General features: G+C 41.3%; 1 protein-coding gene across 1 annotated transcript in view; it reads right to left on the bottom strand.

Moving 5' to 3' along the window:
- Positions 1–1,294: 1,294 nt before the first annotated feature.
- galnt16 (UDP-N-acetyl-alpha-D-galactosamine:polypeptide N-acetylgalactosaminyltransferase 16) overlaps positions 1,295–27,395 on the bottom strand; it is a 39,090-nt gene continuing 12,989 nt past the window's right edge. The window contains exons 3-15 of the mRNA XM_063907992.1: positions 26,733–26,831; positions 26,567–26,634; positions 19,508–19,573; positions 16,491–16,612; positions 11,345–11,432; positions 10,937–11,021; positions 10,636–10,739; positions 9,414–9,540; positions 8,175–8,267; positions 7,490–7,573; positions 4,842–4,965; positions 4,555–4,671; positions 1,295–2,010 (exon numbers count right to left, since the gene is read on the bottom strand). Coding sequence (XP_063764062.1) covers positions 1,867–2,010; positions 4,555–4,671; positions 4,842–4,965; positions 7,490–7,573; positions 8,175–8,267; positions 9,414–9,540; positions 10,636–10,739; positions 10,937–11,021; positions 11,345–11,432; positions 16,491–16,612; positions 19,508–19,573; positions 26,567–26,634; positions 26,733–26,831 — 1,321 coding nt within the window. The 3' untranslated portion in view covers positions 1,295–1,866. The remainder of the gene's footprint in view (positions 2,011–4,554; positions 4,672–4,841; positions 4,966–7,489; positions 7,574–8,174; positions 8,268–9,413; positions 9,541–10,635; positions 10,740–10,936; positions 11,022–11,344; positions 11,433–16,490; positions 16,613–19,507; positions 19,574–26,566; positions 26,635–26,732; positions 26,832–27,395) is intronic.

The raw sequence follows: 27,395 nt of genomic DNA, 5'->3' as shown, positions 1-27,395 counted from the left end.
AAGTTTATCAGCATTAAGGTGCATTCCTCACATAGCTCTGCAGCCGGCTAAGCTGCAGTCTTGCGGCCTGGATGGTAACAAAACCAACAAAGAAACCCTTAAGTTGTCGAGCCTGTTATTGCGGTGATTGTCATTTTAATGTGAGTCTTCACTGCTGCATATTTCTCTAACACCTGCACAGTGTTTCTGCCTTCTCTGTACTAACACTCCCCTTCTTCTCCTAATCATCTTAACTCCAGTTTTTTGATTTACAACCAGCCTTGAAGGTCAGAGTGATAAAACAGAGCCTTTGTTTATCTGTGAGGATCTCCTGCCCCTTTGTGGTCACTGTGTGTAAGCTCAGCCACACATCTCTGGTGCAATACCAATTTTAATGTCACAGAAAAACAAAAGTATTCTTAATAAATATTCTCACTATGCAAGAACACACACATTCACATGATAGAATAATAAAGACATATTTTATGTTCGATTTGTATTTTTTAATAAGATTATAGTTTACATTATACTAATATTATAATGACTAAATATTTATTCTAACATTATTGTTTTAATTAATTCAATCATCCATTATTTGAATGATTTTCTTGTGTCTTCTTGTAATATATTAATTTATATGGAGAGGAGCGGGCAATATAATCTATTAATATTTATTTATTAATTATTTGAATTATAGATTACCCACTTTTCTATTTTATTATAATTATTTTATAAGCTATTTTTTATATATTAATATATCTTTATAATATTTTCAAAAATGTGTTGAAATCATGTCCTGAAAAAGGGGTATGGAAAGACACATTTTTATTATATTATTATATATTTAAATAGACAAATATTTAGAAATGTAAAATGATCAATGCACACATCAAATATTTAAGATGTGCATTATTACACGTTTAATTTATTTGGTAAACGCACTATTAAATATTTGGCTGCGATAACATTTCTAATGAATTCAAATGTTAAGAAATGTATATTCTTAACGAGTGTCTTTGATAATTAAGATTATACAAACTGAAGTTTTTGAAGGCACACTTCTTTAGAAGATATTTAACATCTTTAAATAAATGATCCAATTTGACGCCCTGATTGGATCTCCTGGTTTTGTAAGTCTTATTATTACATATTTATTTTTTTAAAATTGAACTTCTGTTTTTTGTTAAATGTTTTATGTATGGTGCTTATTTTCCATTGAATGGTGCATCTCCAGGGTTAATCCTAATCCCCAACATTGTAAACCCAACAGCACAACAATTCAAATGTATTTTGTGAAGAACCAGAACAACAAGTCCTTTGTTACCACCATTTTATTTTTCAAACCACATATAGAGTACTGACACCGAAACCGAGCTCCAAATATTTACATGAAACTTTGACAGCAAAGAAAAACCAACATTCTTTGGGTCTGACCATGCAAAACAATAAATAAGACTTCCTGACGGTGCTCTGCATGGTGCTTTAGAGGAACAGGAGGAGATCTGTAGTCAGCTATACATAAAGCTGCCCCGGCCCTCACACAGGCCTAAGACGAGGAGAGGGAGAAAGCAGCAGCTTCCCCTCCACACACACTGCTGCTACATTAGTGTGATCGGGAGCTCCGCACTACTCGTAAGCAAACTGCTGACCAGGGTAGATACACGACTGAAAAAGGAAGTGAGATGTGCAACCGTGAAGAGTTTAAGATTAAGAAGAAATCCTCGAAGAATGGTACACAAAAAGACCCCGGCAGGGCCTCTCGAAATGTCTTTCCGCTCCGATGCGCAGGATTCCAATCTCAGAGTTCAGATTTCCTCCCTTCACCCCGGAGAGAGCTGCAGGCCTGAGCCCTCCTGGTCCAAAACCCCCCTCGTCTCTCCCCACCTCTCAGGAGATAATCTGGGGCTCCCAGGACTGGCTGGCCACCTGGGGGCGACACTGGGTGATGATGGTGGGGCCGGCGGGGGCCTGGCTGTCCAGGCAGAGCCCCCCCACCATGTGCTGCAGAGCCGTGCCTTTGGGCTTCCACTTCTGCAGGAAGAAGGACACAAAAACACAGGAATTACCGACTGCATTCAATATTCATCAGATCAAACGTTATTACATCAGCGTGTTCCTGTGATTTGGATTTCACAGAGTTTATTACAGATGTTTATCACACACGGTCAACTTGTTTATATTCTCTTTATTTGAAAATGTATTCTCAGCAAATGTTCAGGTTTTTTTCTTGTAAATTTGTGATTTCAATCTGAGATTTTTACCCAATTTTTCACATTTCTTCTCCATAATTATTGAATTCTTCTGTCCTATCATTTTTCTTGTGGATTTCAATACTCAGTTTCTTTCTATAATTTTGTGGGTTTTATTTCAAGTAAAATGACCATTTACATATCAGATCATTTCTAATTTAGTTTGGGTAAATGTACAACTATGATCTCAGAAAACATGTTTGCTTTAATCGTATAAACTGCAGTTCTTCTAGTAAATGTACCATATCCAAGTGTTTTCCTGTAAATTCGTCACTTAAATCTAAAAGAATCACGTTTTTATTGCAAATGTATGACAACATCTCAGAGAATATTGGAGTTTTAATCTTCTAAACCTCTGAGGTTTTCTCGTAAATGTACCACTTTGATACCAGAGAGTATTGAAAGCTTCTTCTCTCATAAATGTGCAACGATAACTTTAAAATATCGGGTATTCTCTCTGAATATTCCCCCCTCTCCCGACTTCTTTTACCTTAAAAAGCCTTAATGCACGTTTTATGAGTCTCCCTCGTGTCTCGTCACTTTGTGTAAAAGTGCCGGAGCGAGTTCAACAGAAACCTGATCCTGAAGTAAAGGAGAGACAACATGTGCTCCCCATGAACAGCTCATAAATCACCAGGTATAAAGTGATGTTCTATCTGAAGCAGAGAGAGAGCTGAGGAGGCTTATCAGAGGTTGGAGGTGAGCGGGAGGTTAATCCACGAGAGAGAGTCCTGCTGAGGGTTAAATACTGCAAACATGCTCTGATACATGCAAGGAGGAGGAAATTAAACTTCAAGTTACAATTTAAGTAAAAAAAGGTGGGTTTTGATCTAAAAGTACATCAAATTTAACTCAAATTTTAGGCAAATGACTCCGGTAACTCCCTCTGGAGGAAACACAGGGATTTTAGCCTTTGCACACCATTGACATGCACTGAAACCTATAGAATGAACTACAGTTTGAATTAGGTTTAACAGTTCTTGAAGACACCAATATTCTATAATATGTCTAATTTATGTCCAAGAATTTCCAGGTATTTAATCACTCTTTCTGGAGAATGTGATGATGTGATGGGGGGGGGGTCAATAAGTATTTTCAGGAAAACTAAAAAGGTCTTAAAGCGTCGGAGGGAAACAACGGGAGGAAAATAGATGTTCTCTACGGGATTAAACGCTCGGGACAGAGGGAACAAATGTCTCCCGCGGTAAGACGTGCTTTTGTTGATCGGAAAAAGAAATGGGAGGCCTGCAGAGAGATGATAGGACAACACACACACACACACACACACACACACACACACACACACACACACACACACACACACACACACACACACACACACACACACACACACACACACACACACACACACACACACACACACACACGTTTCCAGTTATTAACTCCCTCTGCTGTGTCATTAATCAAGCTTGCAGCCAAAAGGCGTCCACATGGGAGAGGGATTCAGAAAGAGAACTAGAGAGCAGCCTGAAGGCTTGGGGTTCAAGTGTTCGCACTTTACTTGAGTTTTTCCATTTAATCTCAACTTTTTTCATGAGTTCTTTGTTAAACGCTACTTGATGCATCATTATGACCAATCTAATGCATGTCATATATATACATGTCATATATGGAGGTCAATATTATTGCAGAAACCACTTTTACTCTGCTGATAACGCTTCTGTACTTCTACCAAAGTGAGGTTTTAAACATAGGGCTTTTGACACGAGTCTCCTGGTGCTTCACTCCATCCCGGGCAGCTCTCTGCATGTGTGCTGGCTCCACTTTAATCTGCAGATCCTTCATGTCTGCCTCTGAGTGGCACATCAAGGATTCATAAAGCTCTTTATCCCAGACTGAGATGTGGAAAATGTGAGAGCCACAGCTAAAGTGACTGATAGTGGAGATTAAAGCAAATTCCTGCTTTTCTTTTCTTAACCCTTTGGCTGCGTCACACTGCAGGGTGCAGTTATCTCTAAATAACCATTTACAGTATTTAGATGTATCAACACACTAAATGTTCAAAATGCAACTTAAAAGTACTGATTTGAACGGTTAACACTATTTACAAATTCAGGGGCAAATGTATTCATCAAAACAAGGACTTTTTAAGGACTTCTCAGGCCCTATTCTCTCAAATTCAAAGCCCCAACTCGCACATTTCTGCACACAACTACAACTAAAACCTGAATTGCTCTTTTATTTTTGCCAAATATTGTACATATTTTTATTCCCTCTTACCCTACTCATGTTATGCACCGACACTGCAAATCAAATACCGTATATATTAAAACCTTCTTGTAAATAATCATGGTCTCCTTCTCACCTGTCGGGGCTCTTTTGAGCTGCAGCTCTCCATCCTGACCTTCGACCCCGCGGTGAAGCCCGAGATGGCGAGGCAGAGGTCCTGCTGTCGGATGTGTGGCTCTATCAGCTCCCATCTCTGAAGAACACAGAAAAATACATAATAAAAATCTCTATTGCAAAACAAATGAAAGCTCCGTACACACAGTCCCTGAGGCTGCTATACAAGTACACCTGCATCATCAGCAAAACTCCTGTATGTTTGAATGTAATCTGACCCACAGCCCCCCCTGGTGGCAGAGCTCTGACCTGTGGCGGCGGCCTGTTGGTCCCGAGGCCCCGGCACTCTGCCAGGATGAGGTCGGGCCCCCGGGACTCCAGACAAAGCCCGCCCTGCTTCAGCACACTGGACACCGCCTCCTGCTCCGGGACCCTGAGGGGCCAAACAGAGGTCTTGTTACCACAGTACAGAACAGATGGAGGGGTCGATCGGTCGGCCCATTGAGAAATATAAGGCAGTCAGAGGAGGGCAATAAAAGAGGTAGGGCAATAGAAGAACATATTAAATATAAAGAGAATTCATAATTTAATAATGGAGAAATATATTTATTTTAAATTTCTTGATTCACTTTTTCAATATTTAAATCAATTCTTATATTTACTTCTCAATTTATTGATTTATTCTTTTATATACAGTGGTATGCAAAAGTTTGGGCACCCCTTAGGAAAACCACTGCATCAGTTTGTCACTTGCTGAGCTTTTGAAGCAGCAACTTCATTTTAACATATGTTATACCTTATGGTAACAGAAACATCTCAGTAGTGAAATAACTTTTATTGGTCAAACAGAAACATGTTTATGTGCATTCAAACAAAAATAGGCATGTGCATAAATTTGGGCACCCCTAAGAAATAATTCCATTAATATTTAGTATTGCCTCCTTTTGCTGCAATAACGGCCTGTAGACGCCTCCTGTAGCCACAGACAAGTCCCTTAAGCCTGGCAGGTGGTATTTTGGCCCATTCTTCCACACAAAACGTCTCCAGTTCAGTCAGGTTTCTTGGCCTCCGTGCATGGACAGCCTTCTTCAAATAAATCCATACATTTTCAATGATGTTAAGGTCTGGGGACTGGGATGGCCATTCCAGAACATTGTACCTGTGCTTCTGCATGAATTCCTTGGTGGATTTTGATCGGTGCTTAGGATCATTGTCCTGCTGAAAAATCCAACCCCGGCGTAGCTTCAACTTTGTGACTGACTCTAGAACATTCTTGTCAAGAATCTCCTGGTACTGTAAGGAATTCATGTGGCCCTCAACTTTAACAAGTTTTCCAGTACCTGTGCTAGCCACACAGCCCCATAACATGATAGATCCTCCACCAAATTTTACAGTGGGCAACAAGTTCTTTTCATTGAATGCAGTGTGTTTTTTTCGCCATGCATACCTGTTCATGTTATGACCAAATAACTCAATCTTGGTCTCATCTGACCACAGCATTTTGTTCCAAAATGCTTCTGGCTTGTCCAGATGTGCTTTTGCATACCTCATGCGACTCTTCTTGTGATTAACACTCAGGAAAGGCTTTTTGCACATCACCCTTCCAATGAGCTCTTCCTGGTGCAAAGTACGCTGGATTGTGGAACGGTGAACAACTACACCATCAGCAGCCAGATGTTGTTGTAGTTCTCTGGAGGTGGTCTGTGGCTTCTCTGTGACCATTTTCACCATCCTTCGCCTGTGCCTTTCCCCTATTTTTGTCGGCCTACCACATCTTTCCTTCACACGGACTGTTCCTGTGGCCTTCCATTTCACAACTACGTTTCTGACTGTGGAGACAGACAGTTTAAACCTGTCAGATTTTTTTTTGATACCCTTCTCCTAATTTATAATGTTGGATTATCTTAGCTTTCAGGTCAGTGGAGAGTTGTTTTGAGGTCCCCATCTTGCCACTCCCTAAGAAAGAACCTAGGCCAGGCACAGCCAGCTATTACCTATGTTAAATAGCCTTTTTCATGATTGGTTCCACCTGTCTTTGTAATTGAAGGTCTAATGAGCTAATCAAAGCAATTTTGTGCAGCAACCTGTCAGCTATAAATCCGTACAGGTGTTGAAATGAATGCTATTTATAAGGGTGCCCAAACTTTTGCACATCCCATTTTTTGCATTTTATTTTATTATAATAAAACTATGTAATGCTACCCTAAGAATTTTGGTCTGGAAAACACTAAAACGTCTACATCTTTGTAGGAAAACAAATGTTGTTGCTGTGATCTTCTATTATAAAGGAAAAGCAAATTGTCATGAAATCTCAGAGGGGTGCCCAAACTTTTGCATACCACTGTATGAATCTTTATTTTTCCACATGTATTGTTTTTTATCTAAATGGCTCTCCAGTCACTGAGTGAGGGGAGGGGGCTGAGCCGCTGGGATAAACACTGACACCGCACTCATGTTCCCATAAAATCAGATATATTTAGATCATTGCTTCTGATTTTTGGGGTCATCACAACCCCAAGGATCTGCAAAATGTCTTCCTGCATTAAGAGCGTGAGAAAGAAATGTGGACTTCATTCATGATATAAACAAAAGCCGGGTTTTCTCTAAAGTGGATTTTGAAATTATAGATATTTTGTCCTCAAATAATGAAAGAAACTTAACTTAAAAAAAAGATATTTACCAAAATGCCGAGTAAACAAATAGATTTGGTTATTTTTCTTATTTTTTTATATTTATTTATTATTATTTTGTTAAAATTACATAATTTAAAAAAGAATTTCTCTTAAATGCATTTTTCCTTTTTTATTATTTATGTCTTCATCTATATATTTCCACTTATTTGCAAACAGCTACAGAAAGTGTCCAGCACATGCACTGAGAATGGACTCAAATGAGTAGTGGGACAAACACACAGACCCAAAACATGAAGTAACATCAGTTCAGGTTGAGAGTGTTACCTGAGCTCAGGGTAGACGTTCTCCATGTACCAGCGGAACGGTTTGCAGTTTAACTTCCTCCGCAGCAGCAGGCGGTCTGCAATGCTGCAAGAAAGAAACACAGGAGGAGGAAGAGGAGGAAGAGGAGGAAGATGAGACATTAAATACTAAGATAAACATGGATCTGAAGCTCAACCATTTTCTTTTTAAATGTTGAATTTTAAATAGCCTATCATGTTTTCAAAATGATCACTTTTCCACAAAAAAACTGCCCTTTTTTTTCAAAATTTCGACTTCTGGATGTCCGGTGGGTCTGCTGGGGGACGAGTGGCAGGCAGCAGGCTGACACTGAGACTGAGATTTCTGATCCTTTCTTTTACTCTCCTTTTTTCTGGTACTAAAGGAACCGGAGCTCTGGATCTATTTGTTGTTGGAGGTGCAATATATGACTCACAGCTTTAAGACGTGAAGACACTATTATTGCTCTGATGCAGGATTTACACAGGAAAGTGGGCGGGGCCTAATTTCATCCGGAAGAGACGTTAGAGCCTCACGCTATATTTTTATAGAGAAACCCCTGATTGTCTTTGAAATGGTGAATGAAATGAAATAATGAGCTTTGTCAGACGTACTATTTTAATGTCTGTCAGAAGCGGAGCTCTGTACGGTGCGCTGAGGGAGGAAGGTGTCAGGGAAATGTACAAACCTGCCGAAAGCCTTTCCCTGCGCAGACGGCCGAGCAGAGTAATAGTACTGTTTATACTCGTCCATCCAAACCTCTGCAGCACGCCGCGTGTTCCTGCACACACACACACACACACACACACACACACACACACACACACACACACACACACACACACACACACACACACACACACACACACACACACACACACACACACACACACACACACACACACACACACACACACACACACACACACACACACACACACACACACACACACACACACGGTCACAAAGAGTAATGACAGTGCAGATGGCATTCCTACAGGCTCCTCTTAATGACAGTCACACACACCCTTTAGAGCCGGATGTGGAGGGAAGACCAACAGGCCGATGAGAAAGGAAGCATGTGCAAATTAAACTGAAAGGTCATCTCACGTTGGAATTGAGTTTAAACTTTAATTAGAACTCATCAATGCAGTTAGCATTTTCCTCCTCACAACTTGCACTTTGAGGCAATATCAACATGTTCATTAAAAAGCTGATTTACATTTCGTTTTGAAACACCAACTGATATTATATTCAAATTTTAATCTGTATTTCATCATTCAAATTCAATATGAATAATGTAACTCCATTTCTCATTTTATAGCCCAGTAATTAAAGATCGATAATCCATTCCATTTGATTTTCCACCTGAACAAAATAAAAACATTTGATTTTCTAACTAACTTAAGATTTATTGTTGACAATTAACATTCAAATGCTGAAAATGGAATCTATTGCACTTTAAGTTGATAAAAAGCTAATTGCATTATTACATTTAAAGCCATGTTTTGACCCAATCAATGCAAACATAACTATGATTACATTTGAATTGAGTCTGCAGAATGCTCCCGTAGATAAGAACGGGTTTTTCTGACCAGTCTGACTTTGTATTTACTTGTGGTATACTAACTAAACACCTAAGCTTAGTATCGGTATACTGTTCAAGCATTTTCAGTGATGATCGGACAGTTTTAATACCAATAACAAGTTGTGTTTTGATGTGTGGGTTTTTAAAAGTGTTCAAAACTCAGTAACCTCATCTGTTGTTTGATTCAAAACCAGTTCTCCTGGTGATGCTCTTAACCCGAGCCGTGCTGCATCATGTGACACTTAAGATTGTACTACTGACTTAAAGATGAACCCCCTTCTTGGTCAGCTGTTTTGCACAAACAGGGAGTCAGGTGTTCTATCCCACCGACCCACTCACTTGATGTAGGTGAGAGCGTTGCCTTCTGGGAAGTCATACGGGTGCCTCTTCCTGAACACGTGGCCCACGCGGCTGCAGGGCAGGATCTCCAGGCTTCCTCCGCACATCCACACCCGGAAGGAGAGCTCTGCAGGTCGGGCAGAAACACACAGACGCGGGTCAGCATCAGGCGGGGAGTTTGTCTGATCCGCACCTGGCCGGGTTCACCTGACTCGCTCTGTATGCGGCAGACGCTACCCGCTGTAAATCAGCAGAATGAAAGCTGTCCGAGTGGATAATTTAATGCTTGGCTGCCTTTGTAAATTCCAAGGACACGATTGGTATTTCAGAGAGCGGCAGCTGGACCTCTGCAGCATCCAGAAGCTTCTGCAGAGCCAACACCACTCAAAACCCGACATGAAGATATTAAAAAGGCCAGTTTTATAACTTTTATCAGATTATTTCTCAGTTTGACTCGTGTGCGCATGACAGCCGTGTCCAAGGGAACAGCAGGGATTCACTTCTCTTCATTCCTTTTGGTTTATTTAAACAAGTAAAAGTACAAATACTCTGTTACAAATACTCTGTTACAAATACTCTGTTACAAATACTCTGTTACAAATACTCTGTTACAAGCCATGGTCTGGCAGAGATAATGCATGAATGCAAAATGAGGAAGATTTACTTAAAGTGATTAAAGTAAAAGTTCTCATTGCAGGAACAAGCTTTACTGTTCCACCATCACTAGTTATCATGCATTCATGTAAAAGCAGGATTGCACTGTTGTTCCTGGTTGGGGTTGGAGCTAATTTTGAATATTGCAACTCCCAAAAAGTAAAAAATAAACAATGTTATATTAATTATAGAAATAAAAGGATTTGATCTTCACATCACAGAAGGTGGAACCATGAAGTGTTTCGGCTAATGTGAGGAGAATAAATATTCCTCTTAGTCTGAATGAATGCACCGCAAGAAACCCAGACGTTTGCATTGCATTAATAATGAAGTGAGAATACTCTCCCCGAGGGAAGAGGGCCGTGGACATTTTATATTGACATGTTTTTAGAGAAGAAACGTTTAGAGATAGAGAAGAAAAATCCAAATGAATCAAACACATTTGGATTTTTTGCAGTAGAAGTTTTCCAGAGTAACGTTGGGTTTTATGTACGTATATAAAAACACGCTGTGGAGGATTCCTGTGGAGAAGGGTTTTGTTAAAGTTAGAAATCCTCAGCCATCTCACCAAAGTTCTCCCCGCCCCAGATGTCCATGTGTGTGTCATACTGTCCCAGGTGGTTGAACCAGCTGCGGTCCATGACGAAGATCCCGCCGGCGATCACCGGAGTCCTGCAGAACAGAGGAGAGGAGCCAATAGGAGTCAAAAAGCGCTGATGTTCGCTGAGTGGGTTATTGTCTAGAGGAAAACCCTGTGAGTACTTATTGGCTCCTGCAAAGGTCCTAATGCACCATCTTACACAACAGATGATTCATTTGAGGTACTGTGGATCTGAACACCAGAAATAAAGAGGATTATGAAAGTGAACCTGATGGCCTGTGTGGGGTCGCTCCTCGCCATCTTCTGCTCGATGGGAATCTGCTCCCATTTGAAGTGAAGACTCCAGTCAAACCCTGGAGAGAAGGAGATCAGAACACACACATTAAATCTGATTTAATTCACAAACACTTTGTCTAGACATGAGATCTAAAGAGGAACACTTTTAAATCTTCACCAACTTCCAGACTGACTGTAATCCGCTCTGGAATTTCTCTCATGAGTTTGGAATTATTCTGGCAGGGATTGGGAAATCATATAACTCAGGGGTTTTCCCCTGCATGCAGCTGTATGTTATCAATGCTAATGCCTGTGTGTGTGTGTGTGTGTGTGTGTGTGTGTGTGTGTGTGTGTGTGTGTGTGTGTGTGTGTGTGTGTGTGTGTGTGTGTGTGTACTGACCTCCTCTCAGGTCAGCAGAGGCTGCCAGATAGGCGAAGTTATCCAGGCTGATGACGTCAATGATGGGGCTGACCACTCGAGTATGATCCTGCACACACACACACACACACACACACACACACACACACACACACACACACACACACACACACACACACACACACACACACACACACACACACACACACACACACACACACACACACACACACACACACACACACACACACACACACACACACACACACACACGTTATGCTGTGCAATCATGACAAAAACAGGTTACAGTCAGTGTGAATATGTATGGGTCGATTTAAATGTAAAATTGGATGCTAAAGACACGTAACACCTGGAGGTATTGCAAGTTTTGTACCTAAGTAATATTTTGACGAACGTTACTTGTGTATTTCCAGTTTATGCTGCACATACTTCTACTCCACTACATTTTGAAAGCATTCATTATACTTTTTAAACCACAACATTTACTTTTCACATAAAAACCAGTGGATTAAATCTGAACTTTTTATTTTCCTTTCTTTACATTTTTCTTTAAAACCTCTTCCCACAATTCTTAGCAAACACAGATTCATGACGGATGAACCGCTGGAGATGTAACATGACCCCTAAAGTGGACACATCATTATGCCTGCAGAGGATGACCTCAACTCAATTTTACTTTGCAGTCATATTGAGTTTAGTTCTATTTTAGTTTCCCAATTTGTCCATAAATGCATCAAATCTTAATTCTATCTCAGAATATTATCTTGTTTTTTATCTCACCATGGCTTCATGAATTCATGATGGATATCCTGTTACATGAATCATGATGGATATCCTGTTACATGAAGCATGATGGATATCCTGTTACATGAATCATGATTGGACTTATTTTTGTCAAAATGTTTGACTTTAAAACAAAAGATTTCATTTCAGATAATATTTAAATATCTCTCTTGCTTCTTCCCATGGTTTTGAGGAAACATGATTTCCTGATGAATAAACTGTTAAATCACCTCCTTCTGGAGAGGCAACACGACCCCCTACAGTAAACACAGAGCAGAGAGAGTGGTTGTGTGTGTGTGTGTGTGTGTGTCTGCATCTGTCTGTGATTGTGAGTCAGTGCCAACACTGCTGTTTGCCCATCAGGCATCTGCATGTGTGTGTGAGACAGCTTTGCATCGGGACAATCCCACTGACTGTTTCCAATTAGATCTCTGGTGTTCACTGCACCAGAGGGGTGTGTGTGTGTGAGATAGCAGTGTGTGAGATAGCAGTTTGGAGAGTGACGCTCTGCACAGCTTTAAGCATTAGACGTTTATGAGGCATTTTATGACCCTCTGTGATGATGCACGACGAGGCAGCACTTCCAGTGTGAATGTCGTGGATGATCTCTCAATACTTCACTCTTCTCTGTTCCTCGTTCTGTTCTCCGCCGCAGGATTTATCACGAGTTCTGTCTCTCACATCTGGCTGCTCTTCATTTAGCTGATGAGGCGTGTAAGAGTTTTATTCTTTCGCTGTGTTTTCTAATTTCGGAAAGTGAAATTATTTAAATGTAACTGCGTGGTAACACTTTTATGACGCCTACAGAATCACATAAATCACATTAAAGAGTCCTCTCCTGCTGATGTTCAGGTGTATATCAGTATGTAGTGTCTCTACTTTAAAGAGTCCTCTCCTGCTGATGTTCAGGTGTATATCAGTATGTAGTGTCTCTACTTTAAAGAGTCCTCTCCTGCTGATGTTCAGGTGTATATCAGTATGTAGTGTCTCTACTTTAAAGAGTCCTCTCCTGCTGATGTTCAGGTGTATATCAGTATGTAGTGTCTCTACTTTAAAGAGTCCTCTCCTGCTGATGTTCAGGTGTATATCAGTATGTAGTGTCTCTACTTTAAAGAGTCCTCTCCTGCTGATGTTCAGGTGTATATCAGTATGTAGTGTCTCTACTTTAAAGAGTCCTCTCCTGCTGATGTTCAGGTGTATATCAGTATGCAGTGTCTCTACTTTAAAGAGTCCTCTCCTGCTGATGTTCAGGTGTATATCAGTATGTAGAGTCTCTACTTTAAAGAGTCCTCTCCTGCTGATGTTCAGGTGTATATCAGTATGCAGTGTCTCTACTTTAAAGAGTCCTCTCCTGCTGATGTTCAGGTGTATATCAGTATGTAGTGTCTCTACTTTAAAGAGTCCTCTCCTGCTGATGTTCAGGTGTATATCAGTATGTAGTGTCTCTACTTTAAAGAGTCCTCTCCTGCTGATGTTCAGGTGTATATCAGTATGTAGTGTCTCTACTTTAAAGAGTCCTCTCCTGCTGTTGTTCAGGTGTATATCAGTATGTAGTGTCTCTACTTTAAAGAGTCCTCTCCTGCTGATGTTCAGGTGTATATCAGTATGTAGTGTCTCTACTTTAAAGAGTCCTCTCCTGCTGATGTTCAGGTGTATATCAGTATGTAGTGTCTCTACTTTAAAGAGTCCTCTCCTGCTGATGTTCAGGTGTATATCAGTATGTAGTGTCTCTACTTTAAAGAGTCCTCTCCTGCTGATGTTCAGGTGTATATCAGTATGTAGTGTCTCTACTTTAAAGAGTCCTCTCCTGCTGATGTTCAGGTGTATATCAGTATGTAGTGTCTCTACTTTAAAGAGTCCTCTCCTGCTGATGTTCAGGTGTATATCAGTATGTAGTGTCTCTACTTTAAAGAGTCCTCTCCTGCTGATGTTCAGGTGTATATCAGTATGTAGTGTCTCTACTTTAAAGAGTCCTCTCCTGCTGATGTTCAGGTGTATATCAGTATGTAGTGTCTCTACTTTAAAGAGTCCTCTCCTGCTGATGTTCAGGTGTATATCAGTATGTAGTGTCTCTACTTTAAAGAGTCCTCTCCTGCTGATGTTCAGGTGTATATCAGTATGTAGTGTCTCTACTTTAAAGAGTCCTCTCCTGCTGATGTTCAGGTGTATATCAGTATGTAGTGTCTCTACTTTAAAGAGTCCTCTCCTGCTGATGTTCAGGTGTATATCAGTATGTAGTGTCTCTACTTTAAAGAGTCCTCTCCTGCTGATGTTCAGGTGTATATCAGTATGTAGTGTCTCTACTTTAAAGAGTCCTCTCCTGCTGATGTTCAGGTATATATCAGTATGTAGAGTCTCTACTTTAAAGAGTCCTCTCCTGCTGATGTTCAGGTGTATATCAGTATGTAGTGTCTCTACTTTAAAGAGTCCTCTCCTGCTGATGTTCAGGTGTATATCAGTATGTAGTGTCTCTACTTTAAAGAGTCCTCTCCTGCTGATGTTCAGGTGTATATCAGTATGTAGCGTCTCTACTTTAAAGAGTCCTCTCCTGCTGATGTTCAGGTGTATATCAGTATGTAGTGTCTCTACTTTAAAGAGTCCTCTCCTGCTGATGTTCAGGTGTATATCAGTATGCAGTGTCTCTACTTTAAAGAGTCCTCTCCTGTTGATGTTCAGGTGTTTATCAGTATGTAGTGTCTCTTTATGTTTCTCATACTGTCTGTGCTGCAGCTCCTCTTTTCACCCTCTGTCTGAAACCAGAGCCCAGTCTGCTCTGATTAGTTAGATGCCCGGCTCTGTTGTGATTGATCAACTGCTTAGAGATGTCCCGCCCCTTAGCCTATCACGTACAATGTGTTGGAGGGCTAGCCAATGGGAGCGCGAGTGTTACGTAGAGACGTCACTTAGTTGATAAATGTGCGCTGTCTCTGTTAAATAAACGAAAAACGAAGGGAGAGGGTCATAATGGAAGCATTTCTGATAAATGATTATTAGCTTAGTGTTTAACTGCTAGAGGCTAAATTTATTCGGCACATTACAATAATTCTCGATGTCTGAAAGAACGTAATGACTTCTAATAAGGTATTAAATGTGAGTGATAGGCTGCACCTCTCCCTGAACTTACATCTGTAATCCCCCAATATCTGCGACCTGAAAGCTCCTTAAAGGTGCTTAATTACTCTTTAAATTCAAGTGGTTTCCATTGCTCTGAGATGCCAAACGAAGGTGTCATCGTGCAGCATTAAAGCAGGAGGGACAGGGACGGCGCTTCATCAGTATTCCTGCTCTCAGAGGTCGAGCGGCGGGGGAATTATCTCAAGAAGCCGGACTGAAAGATTGTAATGAAAGCTGCATGAGTCAGAGGGGAGGGGAGCACCGACACACACACTCACAATGTGTAGAGGCTGATAAATAAAACATGGAGGGGTTTTTACAGCAGAGGCTTCTGGATATTTGTTGCATGCTGAATTTCTGAATGTTTTAAGTTTAAAAGGCAGACTTTTGTCCTTCAGTAAACAAACACAGGCGAATCCTTTCCAGGGGTTTATGCTAAGCTAACGACTGTAGTTCATATCAAACAAACAGACATAAGATCTTCTCGTTTATCCAACCAGTATATCTCACATTCAAGAGGCCCTGTTCCCTGTGTGTTCTATAGGTTTTGGTGCATGTAAATGGTCTGCAGAGGCTAAAATCCCTGTGTTCCCTCCAGAGTTCCCTCTCCGACACACTTTGTGAAATAGCTCCAGGAAGAAACCGTGAGCCTATATGCCCTTGGAAATCCCAGTGAAATTAAAAAGCTAGCGAAAGCCCCCCCCCCTGATAATTAAGTGTCTGGTTTCACATTTCATCATGGTAACACATTTTCTGAATTATGAAATATTCATATGTGAACATTAAGGGTCCCTGGTGGGCTGTGTAATTTAATTTGCAGGATGCGGTGAAACCGGGACAATCTTCCCATGCTGCTTTTAAAAAAGACTGTTTTGGATTAGAAGTGAATCCAGCATGGGGGGGGGGGGAGGACGCCGTCGCCGAGCAACAACACAGACCTCTGCAGAAAAACACTCAACAGACCCCTCCAGAGAGGACACAGGGCGGTGGGGTGAAGGGGAGGGGGCTTAGTATGACTTCAATCTCAGCCGAAACAAATTGAGTGTTTATTTAACAACATGCTCTGCCAATGTGTTGCATCACAGCCAATAAATCAGGCATGAAAAGCAGCATAACCCCGCAGTGGGACATCACAGGCTCCGAGAAGCAACTGTTCCACCTCCAGAGTATGAGTGTGTTATGTGTGCGTGTTGCATGTATTAGGTGTTAAATAGCAGAGTGTGAATGACGGCATCCTGTGGGTCGGTACCTCCTTCACTCTCTGGATCATCGGCTGCAGCCAATCAGTGTTGACCTCGCAGTGGCTGTCCAGGAAGGTCAAGATGGAGGCAGAGGCCGTGTTGGCTCCTCGCACACGGGAACGGATCAGACCTGAGGAGGGAAACACACGGTGGAGATGACATTGAAGTCTGAAAAACTGTCAAATATCTACCTTTTTTCTGTTTCTTGACAGCAGTGGTGACGTGGAGTCATGTGACCGTGCTGTAGTTCCTTTATAGCCCAACATTAGCCTCCTTTAGCTTAGCGGTGGTGACGTGGAGTCATGTGACCGTGCTGTAGTTCCTTTATAGCCCAACGTTAGCCTCCTTTAGCTTAGCGGTGGTGACGTGAAGTCATGTGACCGTGCTGTAGTTCCTTTATAGCCCAACATTAGCCACCTTTAGCTTAGCGGTGGTGACGTGAAGTCATGTGACCGTGCTGTAGTTCCTTTATAGCCCAACATTAGCCTCCTTTAGCTTAGCGGTGGTGACCTGAAGTCATGTGACCGTGCTGTAGTTCCTTTATAGCCCAACTTTAGCTAACTCTAATTGACTTCTCTTCCACTGTGTGATGTTTGGGGGATAACTATAATTTGATTTGTTGTTTTTGCGTCAGTGGAAGTAGGATGATACATTTCATGCTGCAAAAGAGACTCCAGGTGTGAAACTAAAGCGTTATTTGTGTGTGATTATTGGAGCTGCACTCCGCTGATTGAACATATTCAATTTACTTGTCACATAAGGACTTCTCTACTCTTTCGAGGGACTGTAGGAGCTTTTTCTTTCTTTAGTTAGATTAGTTACCAGTTGAAAGGGAGCTGGTTAATTGGATACGTGTGAACAGGATGTGTCTCACTTTTATCCTAACCATGAAAAAAGTGTTAATTTGAAGCTGTAAATTAAAGCTATTTAAAAAGACACCCAGCTGAGAACAGAATAGCGACAGCAGGGGGAGGAACAGCAATAAAGGTGTTTTTTTAATCCAAAGTCATTTGCATTTAACACAGAAAAGGTAGAGGAGGGTAAGTGTTTTTCCTGCAGCATCTCCAGTAAATTAAAAGAGATGCCTCTGTTTGTTCCCAGTTCAAATACGATTAAACATCCAGAAACTTTAAAGGATGAATGCGTTTAAATAGCGCCCAAAGCAGCCTTGAAGTATGACCGTGAGATAATAGTTAGTTCTCAATCTCATTTTTTAAATCAAATTCCTCAGAGGTGAGCTTTGCAGCGAGGCTCAAACAGCTTTAAACAACAAGTTCAGGGAGAGGAGAATAAACAGGATTTCACAAACACTTGCATGAAGAAGCTTGACTCCAAACAGCAGAACACCGTTTATACAAACACTGAGAGGCTGGATAAATAACCCACAGCACAGAACAATGAACACACGGGGCGAGCCAAACAGCCTTTTCATAAACCTTTATTAGGAGGATTTAGCTTTAAGACAGAACCCTGGTTATGGATTTAAAAAGCTACGTGTGAGTCACAGTTTACATTTCACACTGTTTTGTTTTTATGAAATAAAACGCAAAACATCTTTGGGTTTTGTGTGGACCTCTAAGAAATTGTATAGACTTATATAGAGACCTTTATTTAAAGGATAAATACACATAATTATCACTTTAAGGGTCATAATACAAATATGAGTTATTATCATAATAATTGTTATTATTGTTATTTATTTAAGCTATAAAAATCCTAAATATGTCACTAAACAAGATGACATGATTGCTCCCTACGTTTTCTTAATTGGTATTTAGTTTTATTCGTTTATTTAGCTATTTATTTAAAGTCTTTCCTACTTACTGTAAAACGTATGAATTGAAAATGCTGACAGGAGTTACAAGCTGATGCTAAGAACCATATAACTATAAGGAGCCGGAATGAAAGCTTAAAATGATTTCTTGATGTCAAAGTCTTAAACAAGATGCTCCTACGTCTTTACTGCGTTGAGAGGAGACTTCAAAATATAGTTGCACCTGAGTGTGATCACACATTCTGATTCAAGGTCTGTTGTCTTTTCCTCGGGTCATCCGGCTCAGAACACAGAGCTTAGAGAACTTTTTCTTCCCAACAAAAGCTCACAGAAAGACGTGAAATATTCGGAGACTGTTTTGAATAAAACCCGACCCCCCTCCAGCTCGTGTTCCCTGGATGCCGGTCGTGTGAATTCAATATTCTCGTGTTTGGTCAGCATGTGGCGGAGAGCAGCAACCCGAGTAAGACGGATTAATGTTAAGACATCGAAACAAATTAGCAGCGCTGCTTCTTCTGCCTCTCGGCTCGGCTGAACTTTGTTTTGAAGGACGAGGATTTAATCTCATTCCGGGATTAATCTAATCCAATTCAGAAACTGTGGGCGAGGAATAAATAACAATGCTCTCAAGATCCCGAAAGTTTGTGGGTTTTAATAATGGGATAAAACAAGTGAAATTCTCTTGATTGTTTTTTCTCTCTCCACAGGAATTCAGATATATAGTGACACTAATTGATGGAAATATTCAATAAGTAATTCAAGTAAAAAGGATACACACACTCTCTGTCAAACTTTACAACATGAGATCCTTTGAGGCTAATTTATCGATTTTAATTGATCAGTTTTAAAGAATAGGCTCCTAGATTTTGTCATGGGACTCACAGGAAACTATTCACTGCTTTAATTAAAAGAAAATAAATGCGGCAGTTTTCTTCAGCAGCTGCACCAGAATTGCATTACTTTGTTTATTCCTTCACGTCTTGAGTGGTTTGCTATTCTAACTTCCTTTCCATGCTGTGTTTTAAATGTAGTTGTAATGCGTTATGAGTTTAAAAAGGTGCTGCTCCAATGAAATGTCTATTTGTACCTCTGCTTTATTTCTGTCTGGGTTTGTCCGTCAGCAGGTTTACAGAGAATCTAAGGACGGATTTCTATGAAACTCTGTATAATAGGTGAAGCATAAGCAACATCTCTCCTGCATAAGGCCAGTTTGCCTCCCACCTTTGTCTCCCCCCGTCCCTCCACACTCACCCTCTCTCCTGGCGTTCCTCAGGCAGCGCACTTTGGGGATCTGAGCGAGCAGCTGGCAGTCTTCAGCTGCAGGAGGAGAGCAGAGGAGATGGGATGTTATGGAAGAAGCAGAACACACACCGAGAAACACAAACTTCTGTCACTCACAACACACACACACACACACACACACACACACACACACACACACACACACACACACACTGGAGCAGATAGCTGCACAGATACACACCCTCAGTATAACATAAACACGCTACATTCAAAAGCAGTTCATAGTGACTCAAACAAGAGGGCTTCATTTGCTGGATAAATAATAATTGCTCTGAAAACACATCCAGATATTTCCCATCATCTCTCTGTGTGCATAAACACCATCCTTTTGCTGATGCACACAGTATGGACATCATTACAAACACAGGTACACACACACTCCTTCAGAGGATTAGCATTAGCGTACAGAGCGAGTGTGACCTTGCTGTGGGATTGTGGGTAGATCAAACCCCCCCCGCAGCGATGCAGCGTTTGCTGACAGAAACAAGCGTGACATGTTGTAATGCACTTTGATTCAATTTGATGTGTGTACAAACCTGTCGTATCACAGGAGACGTGTGTGTGAGAGCGAGTATGTTAGCGCTTTAGTGAAGCTCATAAGGACAGCTGGTGTATGTGTGTGTGTGTGTGTGTGTGTGTGTGTGTGTGTGTGGAGGAGGAGGAGGAGGAGGGGGGTTTAAAACACTCAGAGAAGAAGAGCATTAAGTCATAGATCAAACCCACTGAGCAGATGTTTTATACTTGTAGCCAGATTGTGTGTGTGTGTGTGTGTGTGTGTGTGTGTGTGTGTGTGTGTGTGTGTGTGTGTGTGTGTGTGTGTGTGTGTGTGGATAACTATCCCTATTTTGCATCCCTAGAAAAATAATCTTATGCATGAATTTGGTGAACTTCACATGAGCATACTTGATCTAGAGTTGCACATTGACTGGTGTAACTCCTGCCAGGACGACACCATTAAAGCCATTCATTGCTTGTCCACTAACTGCCAGAACATTTCCCAGTAACTCCAGCACGTAGCATTCCTGTCCCACTGCTCTGGGAATCACATGCTACGGTCTGAACTCTCAGTAAAGATCACGGCCCTAAAGTGAGGACGGTGTCCCTATGATTAAAGCGAGCCTTAACAGGATTACACTCAGGACAGATGATCCCTCTTCCTCCTCCTCTTCCTGCAGCCGCCTGCATGTTGGAGACACACTGAGCTCAACCTCTCACTGCCTGAGACATACGTTTATTCTAATGTTGATCATACATAAGAAGCTGGAAATAGAAAGTGAAATTGGGACTTATTTCTGACCTCTGTACGTTAAAGCTTCACTGATGACAAACACACTTACAGTACACCCCAGTATTCTGGATATATAACAATATCTAGAACTTGATGAGGGTATTGAAGACAGATCTGCTGCTGAGGTAGCCGTGGCTCACCTCTCCTAAAACCCTGCCTCTAAAGATACTTAATGAATCCTAACTGCATGACATCTACCTTTGTTAAAAGTATATGATTTACTTACATTTGGAAAAACAAGTGTTTCATAGAATGCATTTACAAATCAGACAGGATGCAGAACTTTAACACAATGCTCTTTGGATGACTGAAGTCGTGCAGACGTTAAACTGTTCATCCCAATTCTAAGAAAAGAGGCCTTGTGGTTTTTGACACCTCGGCGGTTGCGGCAGATGAAGATCTTGAGACCAGGCAGCAGAGGATGTGGGCAGGAAGCGACCTGCCTAGCTGAAGTGATGAACTGTTTATGACCTTTAAATGCTAAGGAGTAACTGATCTTACACCTACAGCAGAAATGTTGAATCAGTTTTGTTAAAAACATGAATAAACTAAAGGTGTCACGTCGTACTGAAGTCATAAGAAGAGTCATTCTAAAAGGACTGTCAATGTGTTCTGATATCATAGATGTTCTTTCACTCACTTTTGTTAGAAATGTGTAAATAACATCATGTTCATTTAGTCTTCATTTATTTCTTGATAGTTTGAGTAAATCTAAAATATGTGACCTCCTCCTTAAAGCTAAAACAGGTGAACCCCGGGTCATAGTGAGGGAGGAGGGAGAGACTATAAAAGATGATGTGTGACGGGAATCGGGAGGCGGGCGGGCGCACGTGCTCGGCTCTTTCGGCCTCTGTAGACCTTTTGACCTTTTTGTTAAACTTGCATCTTTTTGTACTACCCTTTTTATCATTTGACTTTTGTGAAAAACCAATAAAACCAGTTTGTACTTTTGTACATCTCGACCCGATCCCTGGTCTCTCTGGTGGTCTCTCAAGGTACCTGCTTGGTCTTAGTGTGAGGTAAGAACACCCTTGCTTGGTGAAGGCTGACAGTACGTAACTATTTGATTTGTAAATTGTATTTGTGTGGGGGAAGCAGGAAACCATGCTAAGGTTAAACTGTAGCTTCACATTAGCCACTGTGGTTGGTTTTGATTGATGCTGAATGAGGTCATGTGGCTTGTGTTATAATATCACGGCTGTGGCAGCAGTGTGTTTGATAGTGGCTTGCTATGCTTTGTATTTTAAAACGGGCAGAACTGGGTTATAAAAAGAGGGGTTAGGGGTTTCTATGGGTCCTGAAGATGCCCTAAGCCAGGGAGATTCCCATCCACAGAGGGTTTCTCCTCTTCTCATTGGACCCCTACCAGCTCACCCAAACCCCACTGCACCACACACAAACCCGTTGATATCCTGGCGGTCGGACATGCAACGTCTTAGTGCCTGAAATAAGTGATGGAACGGCAGCTGGTGTTTGAAGCTATGCTGTGAGTTGCCTTCCTAAGCAGACTACAGTGGTGTTGCGTATAGATTTTGGAGGGTATGTTCTAAACCCAGGTCGGAGGCTTTAGGACAGCCGCTTCTCCGGTGCCTTATCAGCATCGAGGATTTGGTATCGGACTGACTTAGATGTATAGGGTTATATATGGAAGTTAGATCTTTTCAGAATGATAACGGTATTTTTAACTTATATATATAACGGTATTTTTAACTTATAAATGATGCGTTACTATGAAGGTCTTATTACCCAATAACATGTGTGATATGCTTTCATTATGGAGGTTTTAAGAGGACTCTTTGGACATGTATACAACATATTAAGTATATGTGTTTCTATTGGGGTTTCTGTAGCAGTTTGCCACATTTCTAAAATTCTATAATAAGCTTTGAAATATTATAGCATGCACATAAACAGGCTTTTGAACAAGCAGGAAACTGATGTAAGGGAATTGAAGGTAATCCAGTTTGCACGGCTGCATCTAAACGGGATCATTACTACAGTATTAATGGTCACTTGTCTCTGGAAAAGAGGCAGAAATGTAATGTTTTATTCATTTTGTTGCAGTCAGGGGTTTATAGTAGGAGCATGCCGTATTCAAATTATTATTTCTATATTATGAAAACAAATATTTAGCGTTTTTTAAGGTTTACAATGAGGGAGTTCATTTTCATTTAAAACAAGAAAACCTTATTTAGCACACCATGTTTTTCCCCTCAACTTATTTGTCTAAACTAAGGTTAAAATAGAGGTTGTTCATTTATCTTTATACACTGGTCACACACTCTAATATCCGTTGGACCGCCTTTAGCTTTGATTACGGCACGCATTCGCTGTGGCATCGTTTCCACGAGCTTCTGCAACGTCTCAACATTTATTTCTGTCTGTCATTCATTTTTTGCCAAGATCTGGTATTGATGACGGGAGATTCAGACCACTGCGGAAACTCTTCTCCAACACACCCCAAAGATTCTCCATCGGGTTCAGGTCTGGACTCTGTGGGGGCCAATCCATGTGTGAAAATGACGTCTCATGCTCCCTGAACCACTCTTTCACAATCTGAGCCCGATGGATCCTGGCATCTTGGAACATGCCCGTGCCATCAGGGGAGAAGAAATCCATGGATGGAATAACCTGGTCCTTCAGTATGTTCAGGGAGTCAGCTGACCTCATTCTTTGGACACATTGCTGAACCTAGACCAGACCAAATGCAGCCCCCCCAGATCATAGCATAGCATATTTACACGAGGCATTGAATACTGTTAAAAATAACTATAAAGAATGTCAGCTTGTAGTTTTGATTTGCACATTGTGGGACTAATTAATGTGCTGTTTATAAGCAAACCAAAAGAAAAACACCTCATAAACAGCCCACACTCTTTGGGATACAAAGCCGTCTGTCTCTCCTCCAGAGTGTGTCTCACAGAAAAGACAACAACATGTTGAGTACCATCCTGCAGTGATTTGAGGTTTGAGAGAACACGCTGCTCGACCTCCTGCCTCCCAACCGCATCTTAAACAGATTTTATTCTCTCACTAAGAGGAGATCACTGACACTTTAAATAAAACGCAGCGTTAGGATGTGGCATCACGGAGAGACCGCGGAGGAGAGGCAGGAGGAAACCAAACAGGCGGATAATGAGAGGATTATCCTGTTCACAGTCAGAACTAAAAACCACAAACTGCAGCGAGCATTCACAGACCTCTGTTTGCTTTGCGGTAAAAAGAGAATGGCAGATATTTAAGATAAAACGCTGCTCAAAGGATAACAAGGATGTAATCAAAGCTTCCAAAAGAAAGGTTACAAAGCACATTTATACATATTCTTTAAATGCAACTGTTATATTTTCATCACAAGGTGAAAACCACATCATGTCTAATGAGTTTACCTGAGTTCAGGAAGACCGCCTTTATATCTGTCATTCACATATTTCCATCTTCCCTCCTCAGCACTTTTCACTCTACTCCCACCAGCCAATCACAGCGCATCGTCACACCTTTAAACCTGCTCCCCCCCCGCCCTCCTGACAGCTGTGATTGCAGGTGACTCAACGCATCCCTCCTCCACCCCTTCCACCTCCTGTATCTCCCAATCCAGGGTTCACGTCAATCTTAAGTCAGATCTAGTTGTTCTATGATGTACGTTGTCCAAATGAGTCATTACATCCACATCACTGATGAGTTTAAACAACATTTTCATTGTGTAAATATTATGTAATAAGGTAAATGCCCTAAATGCATGCTGAAATGTTAAACCCTAAAGGCGGGAGGTTAACAGCCTTGCTGCAGGACAAGAAACAGGCGGCCATGTTGGCTCTATGTCCCCGTGCTGCCGGTTCCTCGTCGGTGCAGCAGAGCGTCTGCAGCGGAGAGTAAACAGGCATCAGTGAGATAATAGAGCTCCCACTGCTACTGCTGCTGACACACCACCGCTAAGACGTCTGGACACCTCAGAGTGAGTGTGTGTATGTGAGAGAGTGTGTGTGTCATGGCCTGAAACACAGTGAAAGTAGGTCACTGTGCTGTTCCCCCACACACACACACACACAAGACGCATGTGTTGCTGATTACACACGGAGCTATGGACAGTGTAAACATGAGCTCATGCAATTCTTCTGCCCAATGCTGACAGAGAAGAATGATTCCTGAGAATGTGTTTTTCCTCCGATGTGGTGCGCTACATACAAACACGAGCCACACTTGATGGGGCAATTAGCTCTGAATGTCAAGGTCAATTACACCACTTGTCTGCTTTTACATAAAGAATAAGCAGTTCCTCATGGAGGCGGCAGCAGCTCCAGAGCAGTGCTTTTTGTTGATCATCTTTGGGGAAATACATTTTAAAATAACCAGGCATGGAAAGAAGAGAGAAAGTAGTACTGACAATTCAAATGGAGAAACACTTCAAGTAGAAACACATCTAAAGAAATCGATTAAATTAATTAATTAAAAAATGAACAAAAAATAAAAATAACTTGTATATAAAATGAAATTACACGTACCATTTTTTAATAATATAAAAATATATAATAGCGAATAAAAAATATAGTTTAAAAAACTGCAGAAAATAGTTCCCTGTTATAATGTTTTCAAAATCAACAGCTCCAGTTCAGTGTTGTATTTCCATCCCTCAGCAGCATCTCTGGTCGTCATAAAACAGCAAATCCTCAGGAAATCTCACCTCCAAAATGCAATCTCAAATTCACTCTGATGTCCTGTGATATCAGATATTAGTGTGACTCATTTTTGTGCCTCTCCTGGCTCTTGAAATTATCCTCAACCTACATTTTCTCCTTTGTTTTTGTCTTCCTCATGTGCTTGAACATTCCTGTGACATTTGCATCACGCTTATTCACAGCAGAACGAAGAGCGTTATACTCAGGGCTGCGGACAAGATTTTGGAAAAGCTGAAGTTTAAAGGTCTCCTATTATACTCTATAGGTCTCAGATATATCCAGAGCATGTCTCTGATTGGCTGAAACACCAAACAGATCATTGCAGCATCCCATAACCCCCTCTGTTTCAGCCCTGCTCCTAAAGTGCTGATTCTGTGTCTGCAGCTTTAAATGCTAATGAGCTGCTGCTGGCCACGCCCCTCTGAGACATGATTGGTTTTTTAAAAAAAACCACAATGGTGCTCTAGGAGGAGATCCAGGTAATCAGGTGGGGCGGGGGGGTTACCTTGGTTGGTTATTGGCTAATGGTGGCACAACCCAAACACACTGTGTGACATCACAAAGTAACCAAATCTGATCAGCTGATTTTCAGACAGGTTTTTATAGAGAGGGATCAGGACAGAAATAGAGAGGGGGTCTTTGTCCCTGAACCTTTCAAAGTCTCTGAACACAGAGGGGACACATGTTTATGTATAACAGACATGAAAAGGTGCATTTTGCACAATAACTGACCTTTAAGGTAATTGTTTTTGGAGCCTCACATTTTTGGGGGGATAATCCACTGAGTTTTATTCTGTTAAACTAAGGTAAATAATATATTTTCTGCCAAATCCGACCATGATCATTTAATTCAAAACACGAGAACATTTCAAAAATGAATTACTTTTAAAGAAGTATTTTGGAAAATTAGCATTCCTAATCTTAACAAATATACACGTGTTCAAATTAAGCATTTTCCAAGCCAGAGAATTAGGAAAATACAGCATCTTCTCAACCCGCAACTACATTTCTAACCACAGCATCACCAGCAGTAAAGGAGGAACTCACGGTCCGAGCTGAAGTCGTCTATCAGGATGATTTCTTGAATCAGAGAATAAGGACTTCGCATCACGACACTGGAAGGGAGGAAAAGAAAAGAGAGATGTGGATCAGGAAAAATGAGTCAGTTTCCTTCTTCCTGATTCATGGCGCTGCTTATGTTCGACCTCATTACCTCTTGATGGTGCGCAGGAGAGTGGAGCGAGCCTCATTGTGGAAAGTGATGATGATGCTGGTGGAGGGAAGGTCTGAGTCATATTTCAGAGACGCACACCTGCAGAGAGGGCGGTTTATCACACAGTGAGGGCAGGTCTACCTCGCCGCTCTCCAAAAACCACATGTAGGTGTTAAACTGGCACATCAGGCCCTCGAACACACACACACACACACACACACACACACACACACACACACACACACACACACACACACACACACACACACACACACACACACACACACACACACACACACACACACACACACACACACACACACACACACACACACACACACACACACACACACACACACAGCTGTGATGTGTTGTTGCTGGAAATATCTGGTTGCCGGGCAACAGTTGCAAGGATTTCTGATGCTTTCTGCTTTAAGGTGCTTCCTGTGGCTGGGAGCTTTAGGGCCTGGCCTCATGGTAAAGAGCAAAAGCAAAGCCTGCAAAAAACATACAATGAGGAGTCATGATTTAAAGCCTGCACGATGCTTTTATTCGCACAGTTTGTAACTGAAATGGATGCTGGTACTTTACGTAGATTGATTTCAGGGGTCATATTCTGCAATGTTTCACATGTATATAAGTATTTATTGGCTCTCATGTCTC

This window comes from Eleginops maclovinus, chromosome 19 (assembly GCF_036324505.1).
Source record: "Eleginops maclovinus isolate JMC-PN-2008 ecotype Puerto Natales chromosome 19, JC_Emac_rtc_rv5, whole genome shotgun sequence".
Lineage (NCBI taxonomy): Eukaryota > Metazoa > Chordata > Actinopteri > Perciformes > Eleginopidae > Eleginops > Eleginops maclovinus.
Note: the sequence above shows the minus strand (reverse complement) of the source record. Positions and strands in the feature narration are given on the sequence as shown.